The sequence below is a fragment of the Adiantum capillus-veneris genome, chromosome 16 (genome assembly GCF_014529385.1).
Source record: "Adiantum capillus-veneris isolate H3 chromosome 16, ASM1452938v2, whole genome shotgun sequence".
Taxonomy (NCBI): Eukaryota; Viridiplantae; Streptophyta; class Polypodiopsida; order Polypodiales; family Pteridaceae; genus Adiantum; species Adiantum capillus-veneris.
Window position 1 is genome coordinate 133776850 of NC_140946.1, and position 27178 is coordinate 133804027.

At 44.7% G+C, this 27178-nt stretch overlaps 2 protein-coding genes across 2 annotated transcripts in view; both read right to left on the reverse strand.

The window, feature by feature from the left end:
- Positions 1 to 5536: 5536 nt before the first annotated feature.
- On the reverse strand, positions 5537 to 6292 carry LOC147439901 (uncharacterized). The gene is made up of 4 exons (XM_086485631.1): positions 6164 to 6292; positions 6008 to 6065; positions 5799 to 5811; positions 5537 to 5673 (listed from the first exon to the last, which is right to left on the reverse strand). Exons 1-4 carry the CDS (start codon positions 6290 to 6292, stop codon positions 5607 to 5609), a joined length of 267 nt encoding a protein of 88 aa, XP_086341757.1. The 3' UTR covers positions 5537 to 5606.
- The window catches only part of LOC147439902 (uncharacterized), a 42478-nt gene continuing 21241 nt past the window's right edge, over positions 5942 to 27178 (reverse strand). Inside the window, exons 2-7 of the mRNA XM_086485630.1 lie at positions 7752 to 7817; positions 7518 to 7662; positions 7123 to 7341; positions 6842 to 7040; positions 6544 to 6742; positions 5942 to 6443 (exon numbers count right to left, since the gene is read on the reverse strand). Coding sequence (XP_086341756.1) covers positions 6323 to 6443; positions 6544 to 6742; positions 6842 to 7040; positions 7123 to 7341; positions 7518 to 7662; positions 7752 to 7817 — 949 coding nt within the window. The 3' untranslated portion in view covers positions 5942 to 6322. The remainder of the gene's footprint in view (positions 6444 to 6543; positions 6743 to 6841; positions 7041 to 7122; positions 7342 to 7517; positions 7663 to 7751; positions 7818 to 27178) is intronic.

The following is a 27178-nucleotide window of genomic DNA, read 5'->3' on the forward strand; positions in this document are numbered from 1 at the left end:
ATATATATATTTATATATATTGACATATGTAGTACGTGTGGATGCAAGCAGGGTTGCCTAATTAGCGCCACAAAAGCCGCCCCATCGTATCTCCTGTAGGCTTCATCGGAGGTGACGCTTCGCATCTCCGTGGAGGTGATAAAGGCTCCACTAGCGTGTGCAACGGGGAGTGTTAGGGTAAACCTCCTCATGGGAACCATCTCTTTCCTATGACACAAAATGTATAAGGCATACATGCATGCATACATGCATACATACATCCATGACCCATGAAGACCCAATTAAAAAGATGTCCACAAAGACTGGGACTAATAGAGTCCATGATCTTTATCCTTTAGCATCTTAGCCTTTGGCTATAAAATCATTGTGTACATATTTCATTATGAATCTAATGTTTTTGCTCTTCATTCGCACTCCAATCACGCTCACTTGGTATCTACCTTGTATGTCCAGTACACTAATCGTCCATGAACGCCACGAAAACCCATCCACCCTAACCTAATCCCTACATGTGGTATTAGAGCATGGAGAAGGCTAGCACCTCCCGGTCTAATCTATTGATCCTAGACATTATCTTCAATTGTATGAGAATTTGGCTACCCATCATTAATCTTATGCATTATTAGTTTCAATTAGATTAGGTGATAAGTTTTTTTTTCCTAACCTTTCGAGAGACTCAAAAGATAGAGCTAAATTATGGATGCATCTTAGAGATACTCCTATTGAAGGTGAGTGGTTGTTGGTTGGCGACTTCAATATGGTAGAAAAGAGCAGGGATAGAACAGCATCCTCCAATATGTTGGCTGGCTCGGAAAGGACTAAATGGCAAAGTCTGTGCGAAAAGTGGGCGATGATCGACTTATGGAAAGTCGGCCCATGTAATAGCACGCCTGGTTTCACCTACACAAGTCTCCAGTATGCCCGCAGTGCCTCAAGGCTGGACAGATGTTATTGCTCACACCAAGCTGACTAGATACCGTTGTTGATGGAGATGAAGGTAGTCCCAACAAAAAGCCTTTCGGATCACTTACCTCTGCACATACAATTTAAGAAGAATAAAGGGGAGGAGCAGACCCCAAGAGGTGGGAAAAAACTATTAGTAACAGGGGCACACCTATTCAAAGACCTTCTCTTCAGGAATCTAACCAAGAAAGCACTAGGTAAGCTCAAAAAAGATGTCGACCTCAACAAACACAATGAGTGGGACCTATTTGCTCGGAGCATTCAGAAAGCAATCAAAACCTCGGACCCACGAATCAAAAAAGCTAGGGAGATGCACCTTTTGCATCTTACAATGGAGGTACAATTGCTTACCTCCATTAAAGCCAATGGGCTTGCTACTGAGGATGAGCACAAACGATGGCTCGAAGCCAAATCTGACCTTGCTAATGAGCAGCTAGATGATATCAGAAAGGCAAGGCTTCTCTCCAAGGAGACTTTCCTACAACCTGGAGCCTCTCATCAAGCTCAGTTTTTTAGGGCTTTCAAAATCAAGAAGAGCCAGGGCCACGTCCGCTCGCTCTATGATGAGAAAGGGATAGCAGTTCATAACCAAGATGAGATGGCTGGTCTGATGTTGAGCTATCTTAGTCAAATCATTGGACGGCCAGAGATCCAGTCCCAGGAAGTGGAAGAAGCCAGAGGGACCTTACTTCAGAGTGTCAAGAAGAAGATTCCCCACTCAAAAGCTAATAGCTTGGAAGGGGCATTTTCCAAAGATGAATGTTCACTAGCATTGCAAGCCCTTGGCAAGGAAAAGTCCCCTGGTTGGGATGAGATGACGGTGGAATTCTTTAGAGAATTTTGGGATGATCTCAAGGTCCCAGTCACAAGGTTGGCCAATAAATCCATTGTCGAAGGGTCGTTGGAGATAAGTGTAAAGAGAGGCTTATCAAACCCATCCCAAAACAGTTTTGTTGTTCTCAACTCAAACATTGGCGCCTTATAACGATGATGTCGGTAGCCTACAAAATTATTCTAAAGGAGTATCCCTCATACTAGCCCTCTTACTAAACAAGATCATCTCTCCCCATCAACATGGGTTCATCAAAGGAAGGTCCATTTACGATAACATCTTGGCAGCAATGGTGGGCATCGAATATGCAACTTTCACAAAGCAAGAGTGCATTCTGTTGCAGTTTGACCTTGATAAGACTTATCAAAATAACAATGACATATATAGAAGCCGTCATGGAAGCTCTGGGCTTTGGGCCTCGCCTATGTCGTCTGGTACATGTATTGTCTGGTACATGTATTGGGGGCTGGAAGCCAGTCAGAGCTCCTATTTAACGATAGAATTGTGGGCTCTTTTGAGGTCAAAAGGTCTATTAAGCAGGGATGCCCGCTGGCCACCTGCTTTTTGCCATAGGATCACATCCTCTAATCACGACGCTCGAAGCTAGTGCGGAACGAGGGGAGTTGCAAGGCGTGGCTTTACCAGGAAATAGCCAACTACTAGCGAAACTATTTGTAGACGATTCTCTCCTCTTCTTGAAGGCGTGCCTCCAGGTCATCAAGAAAGCTCTGGAGATTGTACAAATATTCTCAATAGCTTCGGGGTCCCAGTGTAATATAGAGAAGTCAAGATTGATCTCCCTATCGGAAAACGACTCATTTGAACTTGACTGGTCGGGGGAGATTGTCACAATAGGGAATATTTTCAGACATTTGGGAGTCCCCTTGAGGGTGGACGTAACTCACAAGCAAAGATTTGAGTGGGTGCTTGAAAAAATCAAAACAAAAATGAGTAGGTGGGAGTATGCTCTTCTCCCATTCCCAAGTCCGGTCAAAGTGATTGATTCCTTTATGATCCCTTATATTGCCTTCACTAGCCCGCTTCTCAAGATGGCTAAGTGTCACTAGAAAGAGTTCTGAAAACCAGTAAAAAGGTTTTTATGGAAAAACAACACAAAATCCTCCAAGCCATGGCAATGGGCCTGTTGGGAATCAGTCGCTCGGCCGATGAATCAAGGAGGCCTCGAAATTCTCAACCCTGTGGCCCATGCAGAAGCTTGTTGCGCCAAATTTGTTGTCTCCTTGGCTAAATAAGATCAAGATTGGGTTGTCATGATCAGAGATATGATAGAAGCAGCTAAACTTGGCTAGAAAGGTGGAAAGTGGAGAGGGGTAGAGGTTCATTAGCCCCGACATGGTCTACCCTAAGACTGGGGGGCAGCTCAAGAGAATTGGTAAGAAAATGCAATGGAGTCTCAAAGTGGGGGAAGAAACCAGATACTTCAAGAACTCCATTTTGCATTGGTCCCCCTGGCTTTCCAAAGTTGTAGATCAACCACAAAATCCCTGTTGGATAGAAACAGCCAGGAAACTGAATAATAAGGGTCTGAATCGACTTGGGTACTTTTGGGACAGTGACAGCAAGAGCTGGAAAACCATTGACCTTCTAGTACCAACTTAATAGCTTGGAGGTCTTGCTTTCCAAAGTTGTAGATCCGCCACAAAATCCCTATTAGATAGAAACAGCCAGGAAACTGAATAATAAGGGTCTGAATCGTGGAACAGTGACACCAAGAGCTGGAAAACCATTGACCTTCTAGTACCAACTTAATAGCTTGGAGGTCTTGCTTGTCAACAAAGTGATGAAAGAGCTTGACAATATGGTGATGCCAATCTGTGATTCGGAGTTTGATTGGAATGTCTAGAAATAGCCCGAAAGCAACTCTTATGGAAACCCCATCCTAAAGGCATTTATCATACAATGATGCATAAGAAGAATTAGTCTAGTCCCCCTTAACAAGATATGGAAAAAACAATGGTCGGAAGAAAGGTGGAAGCAAGTAATGGAGAGCATCTGGAAGCCAAAGGTTCCGCAGCACATGAAGGTATTTTTATGGAAGGTAATTTGGGGTGCTCTACCGACGGGGGTAAAGATTCAAGAGAGAGGGATTGGATCAGATCGATGCTTGGGGTGCAGGTTGGCTAGTGAAGATCAGGCCCGCCTATTCATGAAATGCCCAACTATCAAAGGCCTCACAGGGAAAATATGCAAGTGCATCCAAAGAACATGGAAAATTGATTTTTTCAAGACTGATTCATTCCTTGGAGGTAAGAGTTCAGGTAGTCCTGCCCTCCTCATCAGCACTCAAAGCGTTAAATACTTCTTCTTACATAATGTATGGCAAACAAGGAACAATCGTATGTTTTGAAGGAGATTCTAAGGTGGCAAGCTTCACAGAAATTATACAAGAAAGCAAAGTGCTAATATGGACGCTCGGGCGCAAGCAAAACTCAAAGGATTGGTCTAGGACTACTTGTGCCTTGTTGTCAACAGATGAAATGCCTAGGAAGGGGGAAAATATTGGCCATTGGAAAATAGAAGATCTCAGAAGAACATGATAATTGACCTTGTGTTTCAAGGATAAGGCGATGGGTCTCGGCTGCTCAGATAGCCGATGTAATTATGGTCCCTGGATGATGTCATGGCTCAACACGAGCATGGAAAGACCTTGTTTTCTTTGGGTTGATCAATATAATTCACTCAAAATTGTGAGTTTTGCCAAAAAAAAAAAATTGGCACACTAGAAAAACAAAAAAGAGAAATTTTAATTAATTGAGAACAAATTACACCATATAAGCGAAAGCCTTTTAACGTAAGAGACAAGCCAATTAGTAAGCTCAAAAAGACAATTATTATGTACAGCCACCCAAAAATCATGCAATTAGACTGTCACATGCACAAAAAGTCCATTCTAAACCAAATGAAACTACAATTCCCGCATTTCCTCAATTGGTGCATACAAGCAATTAACATAAAAGTAGCCTGCACAGCAACTAATAAAGAGCACACATTCAATAATTAAGCACAAAATTGAGCAATTAGCACCTTCTTCGAAATTGAACAATTAGCACCACTAAGTGTATTGTTGCCTAAACTCCAACGTTGTGCACATTGTGTCATCAATTTCTAACAAAAGTACTGTGCGTGTGACCTTCGTGGGGAGAGGCAACAGTCCTGTGGCTCAATCCAACACACTCAGCCACACACATAACAATGCATGCAGTCTCTAGTCTACTCACCACACAATTGTCTTCAACAAGCACAAAAACAAAGATTAGACTCATGTTGTCTGCACGGAACTTACACACACACCACTAATCGACTCTATGTAAACATGAATGCTTGTATAAGGAAAGAATTGGCATTGCTTCCATTAGGTTAGTCACACAAGCATGCCACTTTGAATGTCCCTATCCACATTGCCGGCTAGAAGAGGGGGAAGGCGGTTCAGATGAAAGAAGATAGGGAAAGGGTGGGTGGGAGCAAGGGAAGCATTGGTAGATAGGCCGAGCAAAGGGGTGCTAAAACGAGGAAAATTCAAGGGGGTGGGTGGGTGGGAGCAAGGGAAGCATTGGTAGAAACTTCAAGGGTGATGGGTCGAAATTGTATGTATGCCATGTGCATTCATTTATCATTAAATAGAGCCCTAACCAGTTCATACTATTGTGATACTGCTCAAAAGTAAGTTGATGCTATTCTGCATAACGACTTTTGCCGTAAAATCTACCAAAATTTGTAAAGTGGATTCCAAGCACTAGCTCTCATTGACCTATCAGCTTCAAGCTGCACCCCAAAGCTGGTTACAGTTCGATTAGGAGTACTCCTCTGTGAAAAATACTAGCTGCAAGTTGGAAGTCTGCAACCTTGAATACGAACATCTGAGGATCAAAAACAAATATATAAGAGTGTCATGGTCCCTTACAAATTATTATGCAGAATCACATTGCAGAGACTTTCTGATGTGCCTGAAGGCTTTTCAATAAACCTCTGAAGATGCACTCACTTGTTTCGAGAAACTAAACTTGGATATTAACAGGAATTACCACCAAAACCCCGAAGCTATCCCTTCTGCATTATAGCTAGGCTTTGCAAGGCCACAAGCATCATTGGAAAAGCCCTCTGAACCATTTACCCCGAAGGGTCAAGTACAAGTACATGGGTGTCTCTTATATTCCAGATTAAAGAGAGACAATTTGAGTCTGAATTAAGAACGTGACATTTGATGACTCAATAGCACCACAAGCTTCCGAAACTGGTGTCTTCTCCAACACTGAAACGACGCAAAAAATCCAACTCACCTCCAGTTAAAGCATACACTGTTGATTGTATAGTACAGAGACAGCCTGGTATGGGTAACGGAGAAAGGACCTGTGCATTTGCTTGATTTCTCTCTTGCATTACATTGCTACTGTAATCCTTCCACGCACCTTTTGGGAAGATTCTCTGAATGCTTGTATAACTTGGGGTCTTTACAACTTGGAAAGATGCCTTAACCATGATACGATGTCGAAGAATTCAAGCTGTAAATCACTCGTCTTCATCTTCAACTGTCTTCTGTTTCTTCCATTTGTAAGCAGCCTCCAGAATTTTAAGGTTGGGTTGCATACCAGTCTCCTCTGGGAAAATGTAGTCTGTGTATTCCTCAAATCTGCAAAGAAAAAAAAGTCAACAACGTACTACTGCACAAGCAACCCACAACAGCATTACGTGACGGAAACAAAAATCAAGTGGGAGTGACGAGCACATACCCAGCAGAGGAGCCATCCTCATTGAAGACAGCACGCTTTCTCTTTACTCTTCTGGGCATTTTCTTCTGTACAATAGAAACATCACCGAGTTCGCCAAAGCTGTTCTCAATTCCACGCCATTCCTCAAGAAGCATTGTTCTTTCCTCTTTCTGCTCTGGAGCAGAAGTTCTGAGTGAATCAAAGGCCCTTTCAAAGACACCTGTGAGTACAATGAAGGACAGAGGCTATAACGGCAAGAGCTACAGAAGAAGCACTGTTTTATTTGATTCTAAAGAAGACAACAGGTAACTTAAAATACCCCGAGATCGAAGAAGAGCTTCTTGACGTTGAGAACTGTCCTCCTGCTCTTCAGAACCATCATCAACCCCGGGAATTGTGGCTTCAAATTTAGCATAGCTCACCCATACTTTAAAATGCTTTGTTCGGTCAAGTAAGCGCTCATAAAGCTGTCGAGTTCTCTCATGTTCTCCTTCTGAAATCTCAAAATCTATGTATGCCTGCATGAGATCATGGTTTAATTACATGCAAGACCGTAATCTGTGAATTGGCATGCAAAAAGTACTTTGGAATCCTAGGTACCTTCCAAAGCGATTCAGGCATGTCAAGAACAGGTTGCGCAATTGCTAGTTCAAAGATGGCTCTGCCCCTGTCTGTTTCTCCTAGAGACCTTTCTAGCTCAGCAAACTTACTCCAAGCATAACAGTTTGCAGGTGCCCATTCAAGGTACTTCTCATATAGTGTCCTGCACCTGTCTACGTTGCAGAGCTGAAGTTCGATCTCAATGTATGTTTTGAATATCTGAGTGCGGAGGATAAAAATCAGCAAGTGATGACACAAATGCGCAGTCAATTTTAAGATTGTTCATGCACAAGTAGCTAGAAACAAATAAGAAGTTGGTACGTCTATTTAGTTATGCTATTTGCAAGCAGCCATGTGAAAACTTCATTGAAACAAGACTAAAAAGCTGTCCCCACCTTGTCTTTGGGAGCCATTCCAATGGCATTTCCCAAGATCCGCCTGGCTGCGTTCATATCCTTCTGCCTTATTTCAAACTGAGCTGCTAAAATCCATATTTTTGCAAAAGAGAACTTTTTGTGGGGTATAAGCTTCAAGCATTCCCTAAAATTAAAAGTAAAGACGTAAAAACCCAAACTAAAAGAAAAATTCCACAATCACTCTGAGCAAACCAATCATATATAATCTTTTACCTGTAAACTTCTCTGGTCCTCTCCACATCTTGTGCCTCCAGTTCTTCAAACAGGGCATAATTGACCCTGTAGACAGAAGAAAAAGTTGTCAGCACGTTAAACTTATCAGTTGAATGTGGAGGTTCCCACGCATCAAAACAACTACTCTCTCATCATGGAATATAATAGACGTGCCCGATTGTAGTTGTATGTCTAGAGGAACAATACTTTCCACCCTTTACAGCTGATACTGTCTTCATCAGGTACGGCATATACAAAGTAATAAACATTGTAAGCTAGAACGACCTAATAACTAGCACATTGCAACTTGAAATAACTGAACTGAGCAAGACGGCAAAGGGGTGAACTGCCACTACAAGTACCCGGGTACGAAGTTTATATGGTAGTGCATGTCCTCCTGGAAATATTCTGCAACTTTGGTCGGTTGGGATTTCCAAACCATTCACAAAAAGCAAGGTTCTTTTTAAAGAGTGCTTTGCAGCGTGGCACCAAGATGTCACCGATTCAAGACTATCCCAGAGCCACTCAAGCCACAGCCTACCATCTCCACTTTCTTTACCACAGACATGGTAACACGAGCCATACATTGACTACAGCACCGCAGATCTGCTGACACCACACAAGCCTAGAAAGTGAGCATCTCATTTACACAACCAGCACCATAGCCCGCACACATCTTAAGAAGGCTATGGCGGAGGGCTTCCCAGAGGAGTGGACTAGACACACAATTGTGCCTATCCACAAGGCTGGTGACACCCTGGATCCAGGGAATTAAACGACCATCATGATTGGCCACACCATGGCCAAACTATATGGAGCAATACTTCAGGGAGAGCTCAGCTCATATTCACATAGGGAGGAGGGAGGCAAGTTTCAGACAAGCCTTCTCTACTAAAGATCACATCTTTGTTTTGCGCTGCCTCATTGATGGGGCAAAAACTTGAAAGAAGAGACTACACTGCTAATATGTGGACTTTCCGCAAACCATTTGATACAGATTACAGTTCCGCGTGAGAGGCTCTTTCAAGTTTCAACACCTCCAAAGCTTGGGTGTACCTTCACAAATGACCTAAGCTAAATATGCTTTATATGAGCAGGTGATGGGGAGACTACGATGCCCCAGAGACTTATCAGACCCTGTTACTAGCACCATTGGTGTGAAGCAAGGATGCCCACTCTCCCCGACCCCCTTTGGGATCTATATACATGAGATCTCAGATTATATATTGTGAGCTGGTAACGAGGGTGAGGTACCCGAGTACACTTATGCTGACAACAATGTTTTGATCTCTGAATCATAGGAGGGCTTACAACGACACCTCAAGGCTCTTGATGACTTTTGTACACAGAGAGGGCTGACATTGAACCTTGGGAAAACCAACGTCATGATCTTTCATACTTCCAGGGCAGTCCACTCTTTATGGCTGCACGTGGATACATAGAGGTGGTGGAGTCTGAACGGCAACCGGTATAAAATACCATTCCTTGTTTCAGACACTCGCGTCTGAAGCACGGACAAGGATTCGGAACGGGAAGCTAGATTTGGAACGGGGAACGGCGACCTAAAAAGGGCCATTCCTTGTAACCAAGTCTGCTAATGCGGGAGGAGATCATGAAGAAGATTTTGATGATTTAACAGAGGAAGAGTATGGGCCACCTCGGCCTACTCAGTACGAGCTTCAAGAGATGGAACGTTGACAACAGGTTGACGAGTGCTCCAAGCAGATGATAAAATTTGTGAAGGATCCTCAATTTGCAAATTTTTGTCTCAACAATCCATCTGTCACGTGACACATCCAACCCTATGTGTCCGTGGACAAGCTACAGCATGACCAAGGTTCAGATCAGTCAAGTCAGTCTAGAATAGGAAGTGATATGGCACTTTTGTGAATCTGTTTGAAGACCATGCATGACCAGACACGTAGAGTAGATGCATATCCTCCGGTTGCACACAGCATGATCATCAGCATTCCCATCAGAATCCATCAGGGGAATTTTCCAGTGCATTAAAACCTATTTTCCCTATTTTTGACATTTTTCACTTATTTATTAAGTGACTTTTGTTGGGAACTAGATAGGGCAATTTTGCTAATGAAATATATAAGCAAACCAAAGCTAGCACTTTCTGGCAGAAGAGGCAGCAGGAGCATTGCTCAACTCTCCCAAGGACACTAGCGTTTTCGACATTGGAAGCCTGGTGTTTCTTCAGCACTTCAATGTTTTCCAAATCAGTAGAACTCCATCACCATCAGCCACTCAGTATCGCTTGCAGATTCAGCCCTACACTTAGCATTTTTGCAGCAGCCATAGATACCATTTGCAGCAGCGTTTTCAGCCCCATCGGGCCAGTGTTTTGCAGCAGGAATTCAGCGACAAAACAGCATCAAGATGAGCATTTTTTCCTAAGCAATACAGTCAGCAAATCAGCGTTTAAATGACCAGCAGACCAGCGTTTTTACAAGCACTAGGCCAGCGTTTTTGGTAGGACAGCAGAGATAGCGTCGCAAGCGTCTTCGGCAAGGCACTAAGCACACAGATCCGCCCCGACTGGTTGCGACAAGAACCAATCCACAGCATTCAGTTTTCAGCCATAGTCTCCTCATCGTCGGCACCACCGTCGGCCTCGACATAGCACCTTTATAATTTGCATCAGCATCTTGTACCAGATTGTGCAATCAATAGTAGACCACTCTCGCCATCGAGAGTGGGGCCCTTGGAGGAGGGTTTGACAACTTCCCGGTGTCGTATTCTCTTCTCTCTCTATCTCTCAGTCTCAGCACCTTCACGCACAATGTCTATTCACTTTGTTTGTGATCACTTGCACTCTCTCACTAAAGCACGGAAGGCTCTCCCTTCCCTAAGAAAAGGGAACCTTGAGCACAGTTCAGAGCACTCATCTTGAGCAAAGTTCAACATTCACTTCCACTGCACCTTACATTGGTATTAGAGCTTTGGCAGTGTTCTATATCACTCAAGGATAGAACCACAGAATTTTTTTTGCTTGTTGCGGTCGCACATAACCCAAGATCTTTTGGGCGTGTCGATTCCTAATCGTGTTTTTGAAGAGTGACAGGAATCCCAAGACAGAAGGGCTTGTCCAGCCTCCCCTTGTGCCTCTTTTCACTCATTGAGGGCGGACCGTGCACTTAGTGGCCGGCCAATCAACGTGAGGTGGGAAAAAGCAACCTTGGTGTGAGCGCAAGGCCGCTAAGGGGTGCGCCCGCGGGAAAGAGCAAAACTCGGGTGAAAAGAAGATCCTTCTCTAACACAAATTGCAAGCGAAAGAAGCACCTCAAGACCCCCAAGAACCTCAAGAACCCAAGACCCGCAAGAACCCAAGTTCCTCGTGAACTTAAGAACCAAAGATCACAGTGTATAGTCATCACCCGAAGCGGAATGGATACTTTGCATGGAGGTGATGGGCATGAAAGTAGTGAAGAAGAATTTCCTCACCATGGAGGTTTTCCTGACCCTCCCCCTTCGCCATCTACGCCAATTATTGCACCAAATCCTATGGAGGCTTTGGTCAAGACGATGATGGACATGATGGCACAACAACAAGAAGCGAATCGCGTTGCGATGGCTCAACAAGAAGCGCAGCCCATTATCTTGGAGCGTGAGCGCCAAGAACGACAGGCAGCCTGTCACCAGCGTGTGACTACTATCTATCCTTTTTGTTGATTTCTTTCTTATTATCTATTTACTTTCACTTTTTGGAAACACCCCTCGGGAAATCTAACTGCCCTGCATTGCATAGCTAGTGTGGAATTGTCCAGAGGGAGTCCAGGCCTGAGGGCAAGAGAGCACTAAGGTTGGACAAGGACTATGGTTAGCCAAGTGGGGTCATTGACTAGCCAAAGTGGAATCCTTTGCTACAGAGGCTACATTTCAGTTTTGGATGTGGCCGCAGTGTACAAAGAGAGTCGGATGACCTAGAAAGATACAATGGCAGCATCTCCTAAAATTTAGGGAACTGCTATTTTGGGACCTGAAAATGTCTTCGCGTCATTACGTGCAGTTTGACATGGGGATCATTTTGTTACTCTGTGGCCAAGTCAACAGAGGCTGCAGGTGAGATATTTTTAGACCCGAGGGTCTAAAGCGGGAAAATGCACAAATGAGTGACACTTGGCACTCTGAGGCCAGTTTACTACTTATAGAGAAGGCAAAAACGTGATTTATAGCTGGGAGGCTCATTTTGCAAGTCTCGGTCACAGGTTAAGAGCTATGGAGTGCTTGCTTTCCCTCTTATGCACAGTGCGGTGCCAGGAGTGATGCCCTGCACGCTACGCACTGCCCTCTCTCTCCCCTTTGGCAGTATGTTATGCCCCTCTAGTGGGCTTTTCATTTGACCAATGTACAGTTGTGTGGGTTCATGCGCGATTGCCGAGGCAAGAGCCTCTTGCACAGGTACTGGATTAGCTAGCGGCTAATCCCCCCGCAGGTACAGGTGAATTCGGAGAGGTTTCACGCCAGAAATCTCGTCCGATTCAAAGGGCAAGTAGCCCTACAGGTGCGGGAGCTCGAGGACTTGCTAGGGATGCGACCGGCACGCGGAACGGAGCCCGAAACAGTGAATTACAGCCTGCTGTGTATTTTTGCAGGTTTAGGGTTTTGGCCCTAAACGGACCCTAATACCCCCAGGAGGTTCGGGGACGCAAGGGAACCGCTGTACAGGCGATCTGGCGCATTTTCAGGGCTGAAAACAGAGAATTCAGCGTGCTGCAGATTCTCGCCAGGTTTTGCAAAGTGCCCGTATGCTTCGGGAAAGTCGGTCAATGCGTGGGAATACTGACCGTGAAGGGTTCTAGTACAGTTATGCTGCCGAAATCAGGCTGGAACAGTGGAAATTCAGCCGAGTTTGTGCGGGGCAGCTTGTAGGGAACCACAGCGTTAATTCCCTCTTTTGAACAATAAAGAAATACCGAAAGGGGCGCCTAAGTTAGGGGCCAATCTGGTGTCCGTCTACTCATACAGGTGCAATCTAGCAGCCTGTATCCCTCTCCCCTTTGTTGTGTCTTGAAAGTACAGGTAAAATAGACGACTAATAATGGGTGAAAGCTAAATCAAGGTTTAAAGTAAAGTCTACCGCCCTTTTTGGATTGAACAGGCCGGTTTCATGGTTCCATCGACGGGATTAAATCACTTTTTCCCATAGAAGTGAGCCTTGGTCAGTTTTGGACTTGAAGACACAGGGGATCATAGACCAGACACAAGGAATTGCAATTATGGCTGACAGACCAGATGATGTGACTGAAGAGGTTTCCTCTTCACAGGGTCAACAGACACATGAAGTGGGTGAGTCCTCAAGACCACCACAGACTGATGATGATATATTCAGGACCCAGTTGGCTACTGCTGTGGCTATGTTCACACAAGTAATGCAGAACCCAAGGTTTTTAGCCTTTCTGCAACCTCCTGTTCCGTCTCAGCAAGTTGGGTCACTGGATCATATTCAAAAGCCTGTTAAGGCTCGAACACAGGTGATTCATACCGCACAGTCAATGGAAACACCTGTACACTTGACGGAGAACATGCAGTCTCCACAACGTATGCCTAAGGTGCAAGAACAGGTGGCTGAGATGCCAGTCTTTCAAGCTGTACCAATTCAGCCCGCCACCTTTCAGCAGCCTATAGCTGGTTCTAATGGGCAGGGAAGCAACTTACAGGCTATGCAACAGGTCTTCCCACCACCTTCAGTACACCCTGGCTATTTTGGAGGTGGATCGGTATTTCAGAGCATGGCTGGTCATGCACCTGGAAATCAGTTTTATACGCCAGGAACAGTGTTTGCGGGTGCTCAAACGATGATGCCTAACCCCATGTACAGTGTCATGGGTATGCAACCAGGGTTTCAAAGCACTCAGGGACAATTTGGGATGCCACAAGCAAATTTTGGTATGGCTGGAATTACAAATCAGCAGCCAAATATGGCATTTCCAGGTCAAGTTAATAGCGGCCAAGGAACACAGATGAACCCTATTAGTGTTCCCATGTTTCAGTCACTTCCATATGACAATTTAACGCCGCTGGAGAGGCCAACTCCGTACAAAGAAGGTGGCAAAGGAGTGTCATTCACGACCTTTACAGGGTTTGATGACAGGAAGAAGGCTCTTTCATTCCTCCAGCAGTTTGACAAGGCCTATGCAGGGGGAAACTTTACCGAGGCTTCAAAGGTCCGCAAGGTAGCCACTTTCTTGACAGGGAATGCGGGACAATGGTGGACAACTTTATTGCTTCAAGGGCAAGCTCCGTCCACATGGATTTACTTCAAGCAGATTTTTGCAGCAGCATGGTTATCTGATGATTTTGAAGCAGATGTCATGACAGAATGGCACCAGCTTAATGCTGCCACTTGCAGAAATCTGGATGATTACAATCGGAAGTTTTGGAAAGCTCTACTTCCAGTAACTCCCTATAGGTTTGTGCCATTGACAGAACAGATTGAAAAATACTGTTGTGGCCTACCCAAAGGATTGAGAAAATACTGCACGAAGACAAAAGTCACTACTTTGACGCAGCTCATCGAGGTAGCAAACACTGGCAATGGTTTGCTCAAGGGAGAAGATTGTGAATTTAACACTGGCGTCAAGGCAGGATCAGGCAAGAAAAATTCAGCCAAGAAGCACGTTCCCAATGAGGCTCCTAAAGGGACTCAGGAGTTGGCCAATGCAGGGAAAGACAAAGCTACGGCTGAATCAGAAAAAGGACCAGCAAAGAAATGGAAAAGACGTTTTCCTCGCAAGTCAGAAGAGCAAAAGAAGGTCCTAAGGACAGAGAACAAATGCTTTATATGTGAGCAGCCTGGCCACATTGCTTACAACTGTCCTACAAAGAAAAGGCCAGCTGATTCTGAAGACAAGGAGGACAGGAAAGGAAAGAAGCCCATGGCTGGTCTAGTGCCAGATATGGTGGGCGACAAGCCAAATTCAGATGCAAGTGAGCTTTGCAGAGCATGGGGAAAGGTTAGGGATCAAACAGTGCTTATCTTCTTTGATCCAGGTGCCAAAGCCAACTTCATTTCCCCAGAATTGGCTTCAAAGTTGGGAATCAGACCTGAAGAGATGGGGTATACAGCAGAGGCAGGTTTGGCATGTCCTGGCCATACAGAGGCTGTCACACCCATCATTGGAAAGTTGCGTCTACATATCCAGTCCTATGTAGATGCTGAAGAATTTTACATCATGCCACTGGACGGATGTGATGTGTTGTTAGGTATTCCTTGGTTGTTTCGTGTACAGGGAATCATGGATGCCTACAACAAAAAGATCACTGTACAGAGCAGGGGAAAGACTCACATTCTGGATGTAAAGCTTAAAGGGGAGTCTATTCCTACTATATCAGCTTCTGCTATTACTTCTGTAATGAAAAAGCATCTTTCTGCGTACTTGGTTTTTGCACGTGAAGTGTCAGATTGTGATGAATCAAATTTATCTGTGCTAGATAAAGAAAGGTCAATGTTTTTACAACAGTATAGTGACTGTTTTTCCGATTCATTACCGTCTCAATTACCGCCAGAGAGACCCGAGGACCATGCGATAGATTTGGTGCCAGGCTGTAGCCCACCAAATAAGCCTCCGTACAGGGTTAGTGCGGCTCAGCAGAAAGAGATAATGGGCCAAGTACAGGAGCTGTTAGAAAAGGGGCTGATTCAGCCCAGTTCATCTCCATTCTGTTCTCCAGTATTGTTGGTGCAGAAAAAAGATGGCTCATGGCGTATGTGCATCGACTACCGTGCACTGAACAAGAATACCATCAAGAATAGGTTCCCTATACCTAGAATTGATGATATTATGGACAAATTAGAAGGAGCAGCTATGTTTAGCAGGATAGATCTAAAGAGTGGGTATCATCAGATCCGCATTAGATCAGAGGATGTGCACAAGACTGCTTTTAGAACAACGTTTGGCCTTTACGAATTTTTAGTGATGCCCTTTGGTCTCACAAATGCTCCTGCTACGTTTAATAGGATGATGGACAGAATTTTCCGTCCACACCAGCAGTTTGTTGGTACGTTCTTTGATGACATGATAGTCTACTCAAAGAATGAAGAGGAGCATAGGCATCACTTGGCCATTGTGTTCAAAGAGCTACGCAGTCATAGGTTGCTCATCAATGCAAAGAAAAGTGAGTTTTTTCTGGAAGAGATTCACTTTCTGGGACACATTGTCTCAAAGGATGGTGTCAGAATGGATCCTGCAAAAGTTGAAGCGATCAAGTCATGGCCAAATTTGAAGACGGTGCATGATGTCCGAAGCTTTTTGGGACTATGCTCCTATTACAGAAGGTTTATTCGAAATTTCGCTGAGATTGCTTCACCTTTACATGCTCTTCAAAAGAAGGCAGTCACCTTCAGATGGACACAGAAAGAGATTTCAGCTTTTAATCTCTTAAAGGAAAAGATGACTTCAGATCCAGTCATTGTGTTGCCGGATCTTAGGAAGTCATTTGTGGTCCAGTGTGATGCCTGCGGTAGTAGCATTGGTGCAGTGCTAATGCAAGATGGCAGGGTAGTAGCCTATGAGAGCAGAATTTTGCAAGGGCCAGAGATGACCATGCAGGTCTATGAGAAAGAGTTACTGGCTGTGATTCATGCGCTCTTAAGTTGGAAACACTACCTGCTAGGTGCAGATTTCGTTGTCCAAACGGACCATCAGACCTTGCGATACTTCTTGACACAAACAAAGTTATCTGAGAAGCATATGCGATGGGCAAATATCTTGTCCATGTTCCATTTTCAGATTGTGCATGTGGAAGGCAAGAAGAACGTTGTGGCTGATGCCTTGTCAAGGAAGCCACAAATTTCAGCTGTGTCGATTCCTTATCATCATGAACTTGATGATATGAGAGAACAGTATGCAAATGATGAAGATTTTGCAAGGGTCTTCGAGCAACTAATGGATGGACAACGTCATGAACACTATCTTCTTAAAGATGGGTTCATGATGATGCATGGCAGATTGTGTGTCACAAAGCCATTGCGACGCAAAGTTATGGAAGAGAGTCATGTCCCACCGTATGCAGGGCATCGTGGTATCGATGCTACAGTTAAAGCGGTAGAGACATTCTTCTATTGGCCTACATTGAGAAGGGATGTGGATGCCTTTGTGCGAGAATGCCTAATATGCCAAAAGGTCAAGTTTGACAGGCAAAAGGCACCAGGGTTATTGCAACCACTACCTATTCCAGATAAACCATGGCAAAGTATTGCTATGGATTTTATCTTTGATCTTCCGAGAACGCAGACAGGAAATGATGGTATTTGGACCATTATTTGCAGATTCAGCAAACAGGCTCATTTTATTCCTGTCAGGAAGAAGATAAAGCCAGATCAGATGGCACGCTTGTTTATGAGCAATATTTTCAAGTATCATGGCATGCCACAGTCGATTATTAGCGACCGTGATCCACGCATGACTAGTTTGTTCTGGAAAGGCTTGTTTGAGAATATGGGTACCACGCTCAAATTCTCTTCGTCATTTCATCCTCAAACAGATGGGCAGTCAGAAGAGGCAAATTCTACTGTCCTAGATCTGCTGAAGTGCTATGTGTCAGAGCATAAAGGAAGGTGGGAGCAGTATTTGCCATTGGTGGAGTATGCATACAATAATACAGTGCATTCATCAACTGGCAAGGCACCCTTTGAGATAGTTGAAGGTGGCAAGAAAGTTCCTCCCATACTGCATACAAAGGACAAGATATTTGAAGCAGATAAGTATGTTCAAGACATGGATGAAATGTACAAGAAGGTCAAAGTGGCCTTAGAAAGGACTCAGGCAAAGCAAAAGAAAGCAGCTGATCGTCACCGTCGTGAAGTGGTATATTCACTTGGTGATTGGGTGCTTTTACGCTTTGAAAAGGCAAGGTTAAAGAAGATGAAGGGCAAGGAAAGAGTGTTTCCAAAGCTCAGCATGCGTTACTATGGGCCTTTTCAAGTGTGCGACATAATCAGTGATGTTGCATATAGGCTGAAATTGCCTGACAGTTGGAAGATTCACAATGCGTTTCATGTGAGTCTTCTCAGACCCTATGTGGGTGATGTGCCAGAAGATATGCCAGCTGAAGATCAGCCGGAAGTCGAGGAACTTGACGAGATCTTGGTCCCTGAACAGATTTTGGCACACAAAGAAAGGAAAGTGAAAGGCAAGGTTGCTAGGCGTTACTTGGTAAAGTTCAGAAACTATCCACCAATGGATGCTAAGTGGATGGAAGAAGGTGAACTTGCAGAGTCACCAACTGTGTTATCACTCTACCTGGAAGCCTTCGATTTGCAACCTACCTTGACCCCTTGAGTTTCAAAGCTACATGGATTGTCAGTGTGACAATGGCTTCTGAAACAAATGATGTACATGGTATTTAAAGTGAGCTCAAATGAAATACCTGTTACATGAATGTTAGAGCTGTACAGATTGTCAGTTTGGCAATTGCTCTTATGGAATGTCCAAAAGTTTGGTTAGTGCTATAGAAGTGAGTATTTCTTGTCAGTTTGTCAAGGATACAGTGATTGCTTCTATTGAAGAGTACATGTGTAACTGCATTCTTAAACTGTCGGTTTGGGTATGCTCGAAAGTGTTACGGGATCCAACGTGTACTATAAGACAGTGGCAAAATGTGCAGCTACCATTTTGTCATTGGAAAGTTAGTGACTCAAAGCAATGGCAGAGTGCGAAGCTACCACTATGTCATTGGGACAGGGTTCACACGCAGGCAATACATGAGTCGACGAGGTGTTGAATACACCAGGGTTGACAATGAGCATGTATGTGTCGTATATGTGTCGACAGGTGTTGACAGTAAGCATGTACGACATAGATGCAAACGAGGACGTTTGAGATTTCAGGAGGGGGGTATGTCACCAGCGTGTGACTACTATCTATCCTTTTTGTTGATTTCTTTCTTATTATCTATTTACTTTCACTTTTTGGAAACACCCCTCGGGAAATCTAACTGCCCTGCATTGCATAGCTAGTGTGGAATTGTCCAGAGGGAGTCCAGGCCTGAGGGCAAGAGAGCACTAAGGTTGGACAAGGACTATGGTTAGCCAAGTGGGGTCATTGACTAGCCAAAGTGGAATCCTTTGCTACAGAGGCTACATTTCAGTTTTGGATGTGGCCGCAGTGTACAAAGAGGGTCGGATGACCTAGAAAGATACAATGGCAGCATCTCCTAAAATTTAGGGAACTGCTATTTTGGGACCTGAAAATGTCTTCGCGTCATTACGTGCAGTTTGACATGGGGATCATTTTGTTACTCTGTGGCCAAGTCAACAGAGGCTGCAGGTGAGATATTTTTAGACCCGAGGGTCTAAAGCGGGAAAATGCACAAATGAGTGACACTTGGCACTCTGAGGCCAGTTTACTACTTATAGAGAAGGCAAAAACGTGATTTATAGCTGGGAGGCTCATTTTGCAAGTCTCGGTCACAGGTTAAGAGCTATGGAGTGCTTGCTTTCCCTCTTATGCACAGTGCGGTGCCAGGAGTGATGCCCTGCACGCTACGCACTGCCCTCTCTCTCCCCTTTGGCAGTATGTTATGCCCCTCTAGTGGGCTTTTCATTTGACCAATGTACAGTTGTGTGGGTTCATGCGCGATTGCCGAGGCAAGAGCCTCTTGCACAGGTACTGGATTAGCTAGCGGCTAATCCCCCCGCAGGTACAGGTGAATTCGGAGAGGTTTCACGCCAGAAATCTCGTCCGATTCAAAGGGCAAGTAGCCCTACAGGTGCGGGAGCTCGAGGACTTGCTAGGGATGCGACCGGCACGCGGAACGGAGCCCGAAACAGTGAATTACAGCCTGCTGTGTATTTTTGCAGGTTTAGGGTTTTGGCCCTAAACGGACCCTAATACCCCCAGGAGGTTCGGGGACGCAAGGGAACCGCTGTACAGGCGATCTGGCGCATTTTCAGGGCTGAAAACAGAGAATTCAGCGTGCTGCAGATTCTCGCCAGGTTTTGCAAAGTGCCCGTATGCTTCGGGAAAGTCGGTCAATGCGTGGGAATACTGACCGTGAAGGGTTCTAGTACAGTTATGCTGCCGAAATCAGGCTGGAACAGTGGAAATTCAGCCGAGTTTGTGCGGGGCAGCTTGTAGGGAACCACAGCGTTTATTCCCTCTTTTGAACAATAAAGAAATACCGAAAGGGGCGCCTAAGTTAGGGGCCAATCTGGTGTCCGTCTACTCATACAGGTGCAATCTAGCAGCCTGTATCCCTCTCCCCTTTGTTGTGTCTTGAAAGTACAGGTAAAATAGACGACTAATAATGGGTGAAAGCTAAATCAAGGTTTAAAGTAAAGTCTACCGCCCTTTTTGGATTGAACAGGCCGGTTTCACAGCCTTCGAGGAACGGATGATTCGCGAGCGTGAACAAGCGTGCTTGGCGGACAAGGAACGAGAAGAAAGAAAGGCAGCTTTGGAGCGTGAGCGCGATGATGCGCGCTTGGCGGCCGAAGAAAGACGAGTGGCCTTGGAGGCCAATTGTGAGGCACAGAGAGAACTACGCACGCAAGAATTGGTTCGACAGGTTCTCGCCTCAAACTTCGAGCCAGCCAAAGATGTTGGTAGTTCATCAAGTGGCGCAAGCTGAGATTCGAACTCCAGTCACAGAGAAGATCCAGTTCAGTATGTATGATGGTAAGATGGATGCTACGGTTATTCATTCTTGGTTGCATCAATTTAATGCTTATTTTGCAACAACTAAGAAGACAAGAACTAGCAAAGTTTTGACGACAGCTACGTACCTTGCCGGTGATGCCATCAATTGGTACCACGCATGGCAAGAGGCACAGTTAGCCGCGCACCTAGAGGAAGCCGACGAATTCACACCCCTTTCCTTCAATTGGGCCAATTTCCAAGACAAGCTCAAGGCACGGTTTATGTCACCTCAGTATCTCGCACGATTGAAGGACGATTAGCGCGGTCTCAAGCAAAATAGTATGCCCGTTATGTCTTTCTCTAATCGTGTTTTGCAGCTCGGCACTCAATTACGCAAATCGGAAGCGGAGCGCAAGGAGGCATTCCTTTATGGATTGGACGAGTATATCAAGTATGATGTTGAGGTGCTCGATCCAATCGATCTCAACAAGGCGGTAGCGATTGCTCTCGCACAAGAGATGAAGCACAACAAGGGAAAGCCTAAGGAAAACAAGACTTCGACAAGTACCTCTCAAAACCTCAGAACGGTAAGAATGGTAAGAACGGCAGCTCTTCTAACCAATCTTCCAATAGTCTCTCAAAAAGAACTCTTCCAATGAACCTAAGGGTAAAGCTAACACAATTGCTAAAGCTAAGCTCACTCCACATAGAAAGGTAGCACAAGGAATTTTAGAAGGATACATAAGAGCAAAGCACTTATTCTAAGGAAGGTCGTTGTTTTCATTGACACATTAAGGGTCACATAAAAAGAACATGTCCTAAGCTTGTCTCTAATGAATCTAAAGAATCCACAGAACCCACTTTCTCTGTCAATGCAATAAATGAGAACACGAGTGTGCTCCAAGTTTCTCATGACCCTCCCATGGATGAGTCTCTCATTAAATGTTATGGTCATATGACGGGGAAGCGTTTTGTCATATTGTTTGACCCAGGCAGTATGCATGATGTGATTAGTCCCTCTCTTGTTGAGAGAGCCCGCCTAGAGGTTAGTCAGAAATCTCCTCTTGAGGTCTCTGGCTTCGCTCCCGGTATGGACTCTCTCATCATGAAAGAGTGCCTTGATGTGTTGTTTACAGTTCAACAAGTTGCTTTCCGTAGAAAATTTTTAGTCTCTCCTCTCTCAGGATGTGATATGATTTTGGGCATTCGATGGTTTTGTGAGCATGACCCTCTCATTGATTGGGCGGAAAATACATTCACTTTCAATGTCAAAAGTGACTCTCCCATTGTCTTTTGTGGAGAGCAAGTTGTTCATTCTTCATCTCTCATTTCTAATGTGCAGGCGAAGATTGAAAGGATTCAAGAGAAGGAGACTCTCTCAGTCTTGTCTTCTCCAAAGCATGACACACAGGATTTGCATGATGATAAGCATGAAGAATTGCATGACAATGACAAGCATGATGATTTGGATGCTAAGGACAAGCATGATGATTTGCATGATGATCAAGATGTGATTTTTCACAAGCATGATGATTTGCATAAAGATAATGTGATTGTTCACAAGGATGATGTGTTCGTTGATACTTTTTCTAGCAAACCTAACCTCGTTGCAGATTCGATCAATCACGAAGAATTGATCTTGGCTTTTGAGTCGAGGTCCACAGCAACCCCCCAGGCAGATTCGATCAAACATGACGAATCGATCTTGGCTCTTGAGCCTAGGTCCAAAGAACCCCCACAGGAAGTTGTCACAAGTGTAACAAACTTGGACACTCCAAGTCAAGAATCAACCGCGACAGCACCCAATAACCACTTCAAAACAATTCACAGATCACAATAGATTTGCACTGGCCCGGCGGAGTTCCGTGCCTAGAGATATTGGCCCCCAAGACTGGCGCCCCTTTCGGTATTTCTTTTTGTATTAATCAATCATCAAAGTACAAGAGAGCGGTTAGGGTTTCACTCTCAGACTCTACGTCCAGATGCTCTGAGAAGTGAGGCCCTCACCACTAATTTAAAGGTTACAAGGGATGCCCAAAAGCAGAGCCCCAAAAGCTTTTAAAATCAAAAGCATCAGTTCTCTCTCTCTCTTAGAGAGTCTTTTCTCTTTTTTTTTTTTAAAAAAGCAAAAGCAAAATTCGCGTCGCTCATCATTTTCCAAAAAAAAAAAAATTTAATAATCCGCCTCCGCGATTTCCGGAATTTAGGGTTTTTGGCAAAAATTAGGGTTTGCAGGAATTTTAGGGTTTCTGGCAGAAATTAGGGTTTCTGTTGTCCGCCACGTCATCACTTTGGACATACCCCCCTCTTGAAAGCATTGTAATCGACCGCGATTACGCCTGCAAAACCGACAAAAGCCATAAACCGTCTTAGCAGACACTGACTGTTAGTACCTACGTACTAGGAACGCACATCTAGCACCTGTACAAAATCGACAGTCACATCACACGACATCACAGGACATCACATGACATTCAACATTCATTCGGATCTTAGACCATGATTTATCGGCAATGTAGCTAGCAATCACATCTAGGTCCAATCGGGACCTCATCGATGTCCGATTGACTAACCCCTATTGCAACCATGTCTATTCGAGATCAATCAGACCAAAATGCTGCAGTCATTTCGGCTATCAGTTTCTGCACTCACAAGAAGTCAAGAACAAATCAGTATCATAATCAGGAATTCCATTTCATAAAGTCATCCAGCAGAATACTGTCAGCTCTCAGTATCCCTGAAGCTCAAAGAGACATCAGTGACTTTAGTATCAAAATCGAGGCATCTGTTGACAAAGGAGTGGAGTGACTCCCCTCTTGTGCATCCCACTGCACCAGATATTCGGCCAAGCTGAATTCTAGGTTCCGTTTGGAGTAGACTACGCTAAACCAAAACATCGAGGTAAAGTTTCACAATCCGAGGAGTATCTGCTAGGTCCTCCTCCTCCATCCACTTCGCATCAAATGCAGGAAAGTTCTTGAACTTAACCAAGAACCGCCTTCGAACTTTACCTTTCTTCGTATCATTATGTGCCAAAATCTGTTCAGGAACAAGGATCTCCTCGTTTTCTTCCACTTCGGGTTGCTCATCAAGCTCCCCATCATCAGGCACATCACCTTTAAAAGGTTTCAAGAGATTCACATGAAATGCATTGTGAATCCTCCAAGTATCTGGCAGTTTCAATCGGAAGGAGACATCATTTATCTTGTCAGTAATCTGGAAAGGTCCGTAGTATCACATACTAAGCTTTGGAAAAAGCCTCTCCTTTCCCTTTTTCTTTCTTAGGCGTGCCTTCTCAAAAGTAAGAGCACCCAATCATCCTCCTTCAGTTTCCAGTCGCGACGATGGCAATCCGCTGCCTTTTTCTGTCGTTCTTGAGACTCCTGCAAAGTCTCGCGAACCTTAGCAAAAGCCGTATCCAAATCTCGCAAATATTCATCCGCTTCAAATTTCTAATCTTTCGTGCTCAGGAAGAATGGAACCTTCGCAGCAGTTTCAACAATCTCTCATGGCGTCTTCCCCGTCGAAGAGTATCGTGTTATTGTAGGCAAATTCCACCAAAGGTAAGTTCTTTTCCCATTGAGTCTTCTGAGGCGAGATACAAGACTTCAATAAATCTAAAATCATTGAATTGGCAATCTTAGATTGCCCGTCAGTCTGCAAGTGGAACGATGACGAAAACTGCAACCGCGTGCCAATGTTCTCCCAAATTGCCTTCCAAAACAAACTCATAAATCTGGGGTCTCTGTCGGAGACAATCGTCTCAGGCGTGCCATGTAATCGGAAAATCATCGTGATCATTCTGTATTCTCGGGAGATCAAAAAAAAATGAAATCCATTTCAATATTTTCCTAGGGGCGGGTGGGTATGGGTAAAGGCTGTAACAATCCCTGTGCCTTATGCCTGTCAAACTTGACCTTCTGGCATACCAAGCAACTGCGCACAAACTCTTCCACATCCTTCTTCAGTCTCCGCCAAAAGAAATCTCTCTCTACCCCTTTCATGGTGGTAGCAATGCCGCGGTGACCCGTAAAAGGTGGACAGTGGCAATCAGTCATAACCTTTTCCCTCAATGGCTGTGTAACGCACAACATAGTCTTTTTCATCAAGTAGCCTTCCCGAAGGGAGTATCCAGCTACTGTCTCCCCATCCCATATCCGTGTGAAAATATCTGCAAAATCTATATCTGTGGCACATTGATCGACCATATCCTCGAAGCTCCTATGATGTATCGCGGAAATAGCCAGAACCAACGGTTTTCGAGACAAAGCATCTGCCACCACATTCTTCTGTCCCTGCACATGGACAATCTGGAAGTGGAACTGTGACAAGATGTTCACCCACCGCATCTGCTTTTCCGAAAGCTGCTTCTGTGACAAGAAGTAGCGCAAACTCTGATGGTCTGTAAAGACGGTAAAATCCGCTTCGAGTAGGTAATGCCGCCACTGAGTAAGAGCGTGGATAACCCCCAAAAGCTCTTTCCCATAGATCTGTGCTGTCATCTCCGGCCTAGAGAACAAACGGCTCTCGTAAGCTATGACATGGCCTTCTTGCATCAAGACCGCACCCGAACTACGACCACAAGCATCACAAAATACTTCAAATGACTTCTGCAAGTCCGGCAAAGTCAAATCTGGTCCCGTAGTCAATTTCTCTTTCAATGTCCGAAAGGCAGTCACCTCTGTGGGTCCCCACGAAAAAGGTACTCCTTTCTGTGTCAAGGTATGCAAAGGGGAAGCAACCTCTGCAAACTTTCGTATGAACCGCCTGTAGTACGAACACAGTCCCCAGAAGCTTCTAACTTCATGGACATTCCTCAAATCGGGCCAATCACGGATAGTCTCCATCTTGGCCGGGTTCATTTGCACTCCTGCTGTTGACACAATGTGTCCCAAAAAATGTATCTCTGGTAGGAAAAATTCACTTTTCTTAGCATTAATCACTAATGTGTGATCTCGTAATGCCTGAAAGACTTGAAGCAAATGATCTCTGTGTTCTGCCTCAGTCTTGGAGAAAACAATGATGTCGTCAAAGAAAGTGCCAACAAATAGCCTGTACTCTCGAAAAATCCTATGCATCATCTGGTTAAATGTCGCAGGAGCATTGGTTAAGCCAAAAGGCATCACCAAAAACTCAAATAACCCAAAAGTCGTCCGAAAAGCTGTCTTGTAGACATCTCCTGGCGCTATCCTGATCTGATGATATCCACTCTTCAAGTCAATCTTGCTAAAGCACGAGGATCCCTGTAACCTGTCGAGTATATCATCGATCCTAGGAATCGGAAATCTGTTCTTGATGGTGATTTCATTGAGAGTGCTATAATCGATGCACATTCTCCAAGATCCGTCTTTCTTCAAAACCAACAACACTGGAGAGCAATACGGTGAAGTACTAGGCTGGACAAGACCCTTTTCCAAGAGGTCTTTCACTGAGTTCATAATCTTTTCATTCTGTACTCGGCTCACACGATAAGGTGGCCGATTCGGTGGCGTGCTTCCAGATATCAGATCAATGGTATGATCTTCAGGCCCTCTCAAAAGCAATCGGCATGAGCGTGGAGAAAAAAATCTTGGCGTTCTTTTCTTCAGGTCAAAACATATTTAATTTTTTTTTTATCGTTCAGTTCTCCCAAAAGAATGAGTAAGAAAACTGAAGTTCTTCAAGTACAATCTCTAAGCACTTCATTTATCAAAGTCGCTTTCTCGGCCTGGTAGTCAACCACGGCGTAGTTCTTGTGGTACCAAGGGATCCCGAGTAGAACGTCACTCGCGTGCCTTGAACACCCCAGTCATTGCAAACAAAGTTTGCCAATGCTCGGTGTAATGGCAACATCCCATCCGGGTGCCAGTCGAACTACCTCCGCCTGTGGCGTCAGTCTGTCGGGCGTAGTTCCAAATCGAGCCGCCAATTCCAAGTGAAAAGAAGTTGGCCTTGGCTCCTTCAAAAGAGCTTCCTGATCCTTCACTTTGCCCCGAAAGCGGCAAAGTTTGTACTTTCATTCATTAGATTCGGTGCAGGTCCCATGCCATGTGGTACCAGTTCTGCTTTTCTATCTGCCTTTTCTGCCACATTCCTCAGCTGCTCTCAAACTCTTAGGCCTGTCGTTGTCTTTATCATTCTGTTCTTTCTGTGCCTTTTTAGGGCACTTCGCGGAGATATGTCCAGTTTCCCCGCATCCAAAGCACTTCCCCTCCCTGATGTAGCGAGTCCGCTCCTGAGGAGTAAGTCTGGGTCGTGCATCCTTTTTCTCTGGGTTGCTCTTTCTTTTTCTACTTTCATTCCTAGAAGTCTGTCCGGTTCGTTGTGTCGTGACCTCGTCTGTGGGGTAGGTCAAACTGCCAGAGTGAATGGCAAAGCCCCGCTTCGCATGACTCATCAACTCCTGAATAGAAGCTGACTTCTGTTCCAAGCAGTGATCTCGGATCTCTGTAGGTAGACCCAAGGTAAACCGCTCAATCTGTTCTCTGAATGAGATCTTCTTGAATGAAGAGGCGGGTAGAAAAGAGCTCCAGAATCTTTCACAATAAGAATTCACTGTATCGCTCTTGGTCATCCGGAGATGGTTCCAAGCAGCTCGTATATCTCGCTCAAACTCTTGAGTCAACCAAGAAGAAATAAAAAGCCTCTTGAATTTCAGCCATGTAACTGGCACAGTCTTCCTTAATAGAAGCGTGGACCACCAAGTACGAGCATTCCCCTTAAAGTAAGAGGCAGCTCTCTGAATCTTGGAGTGCTCTGAATAGCGTCCTCCCGCGAAAGCGATGTCAAACTGCTGTATAAAAGACAAAGCCTTCGAAGCATCTGAGTATCCTGAAAAGTATCAAACTTGATCGAGTG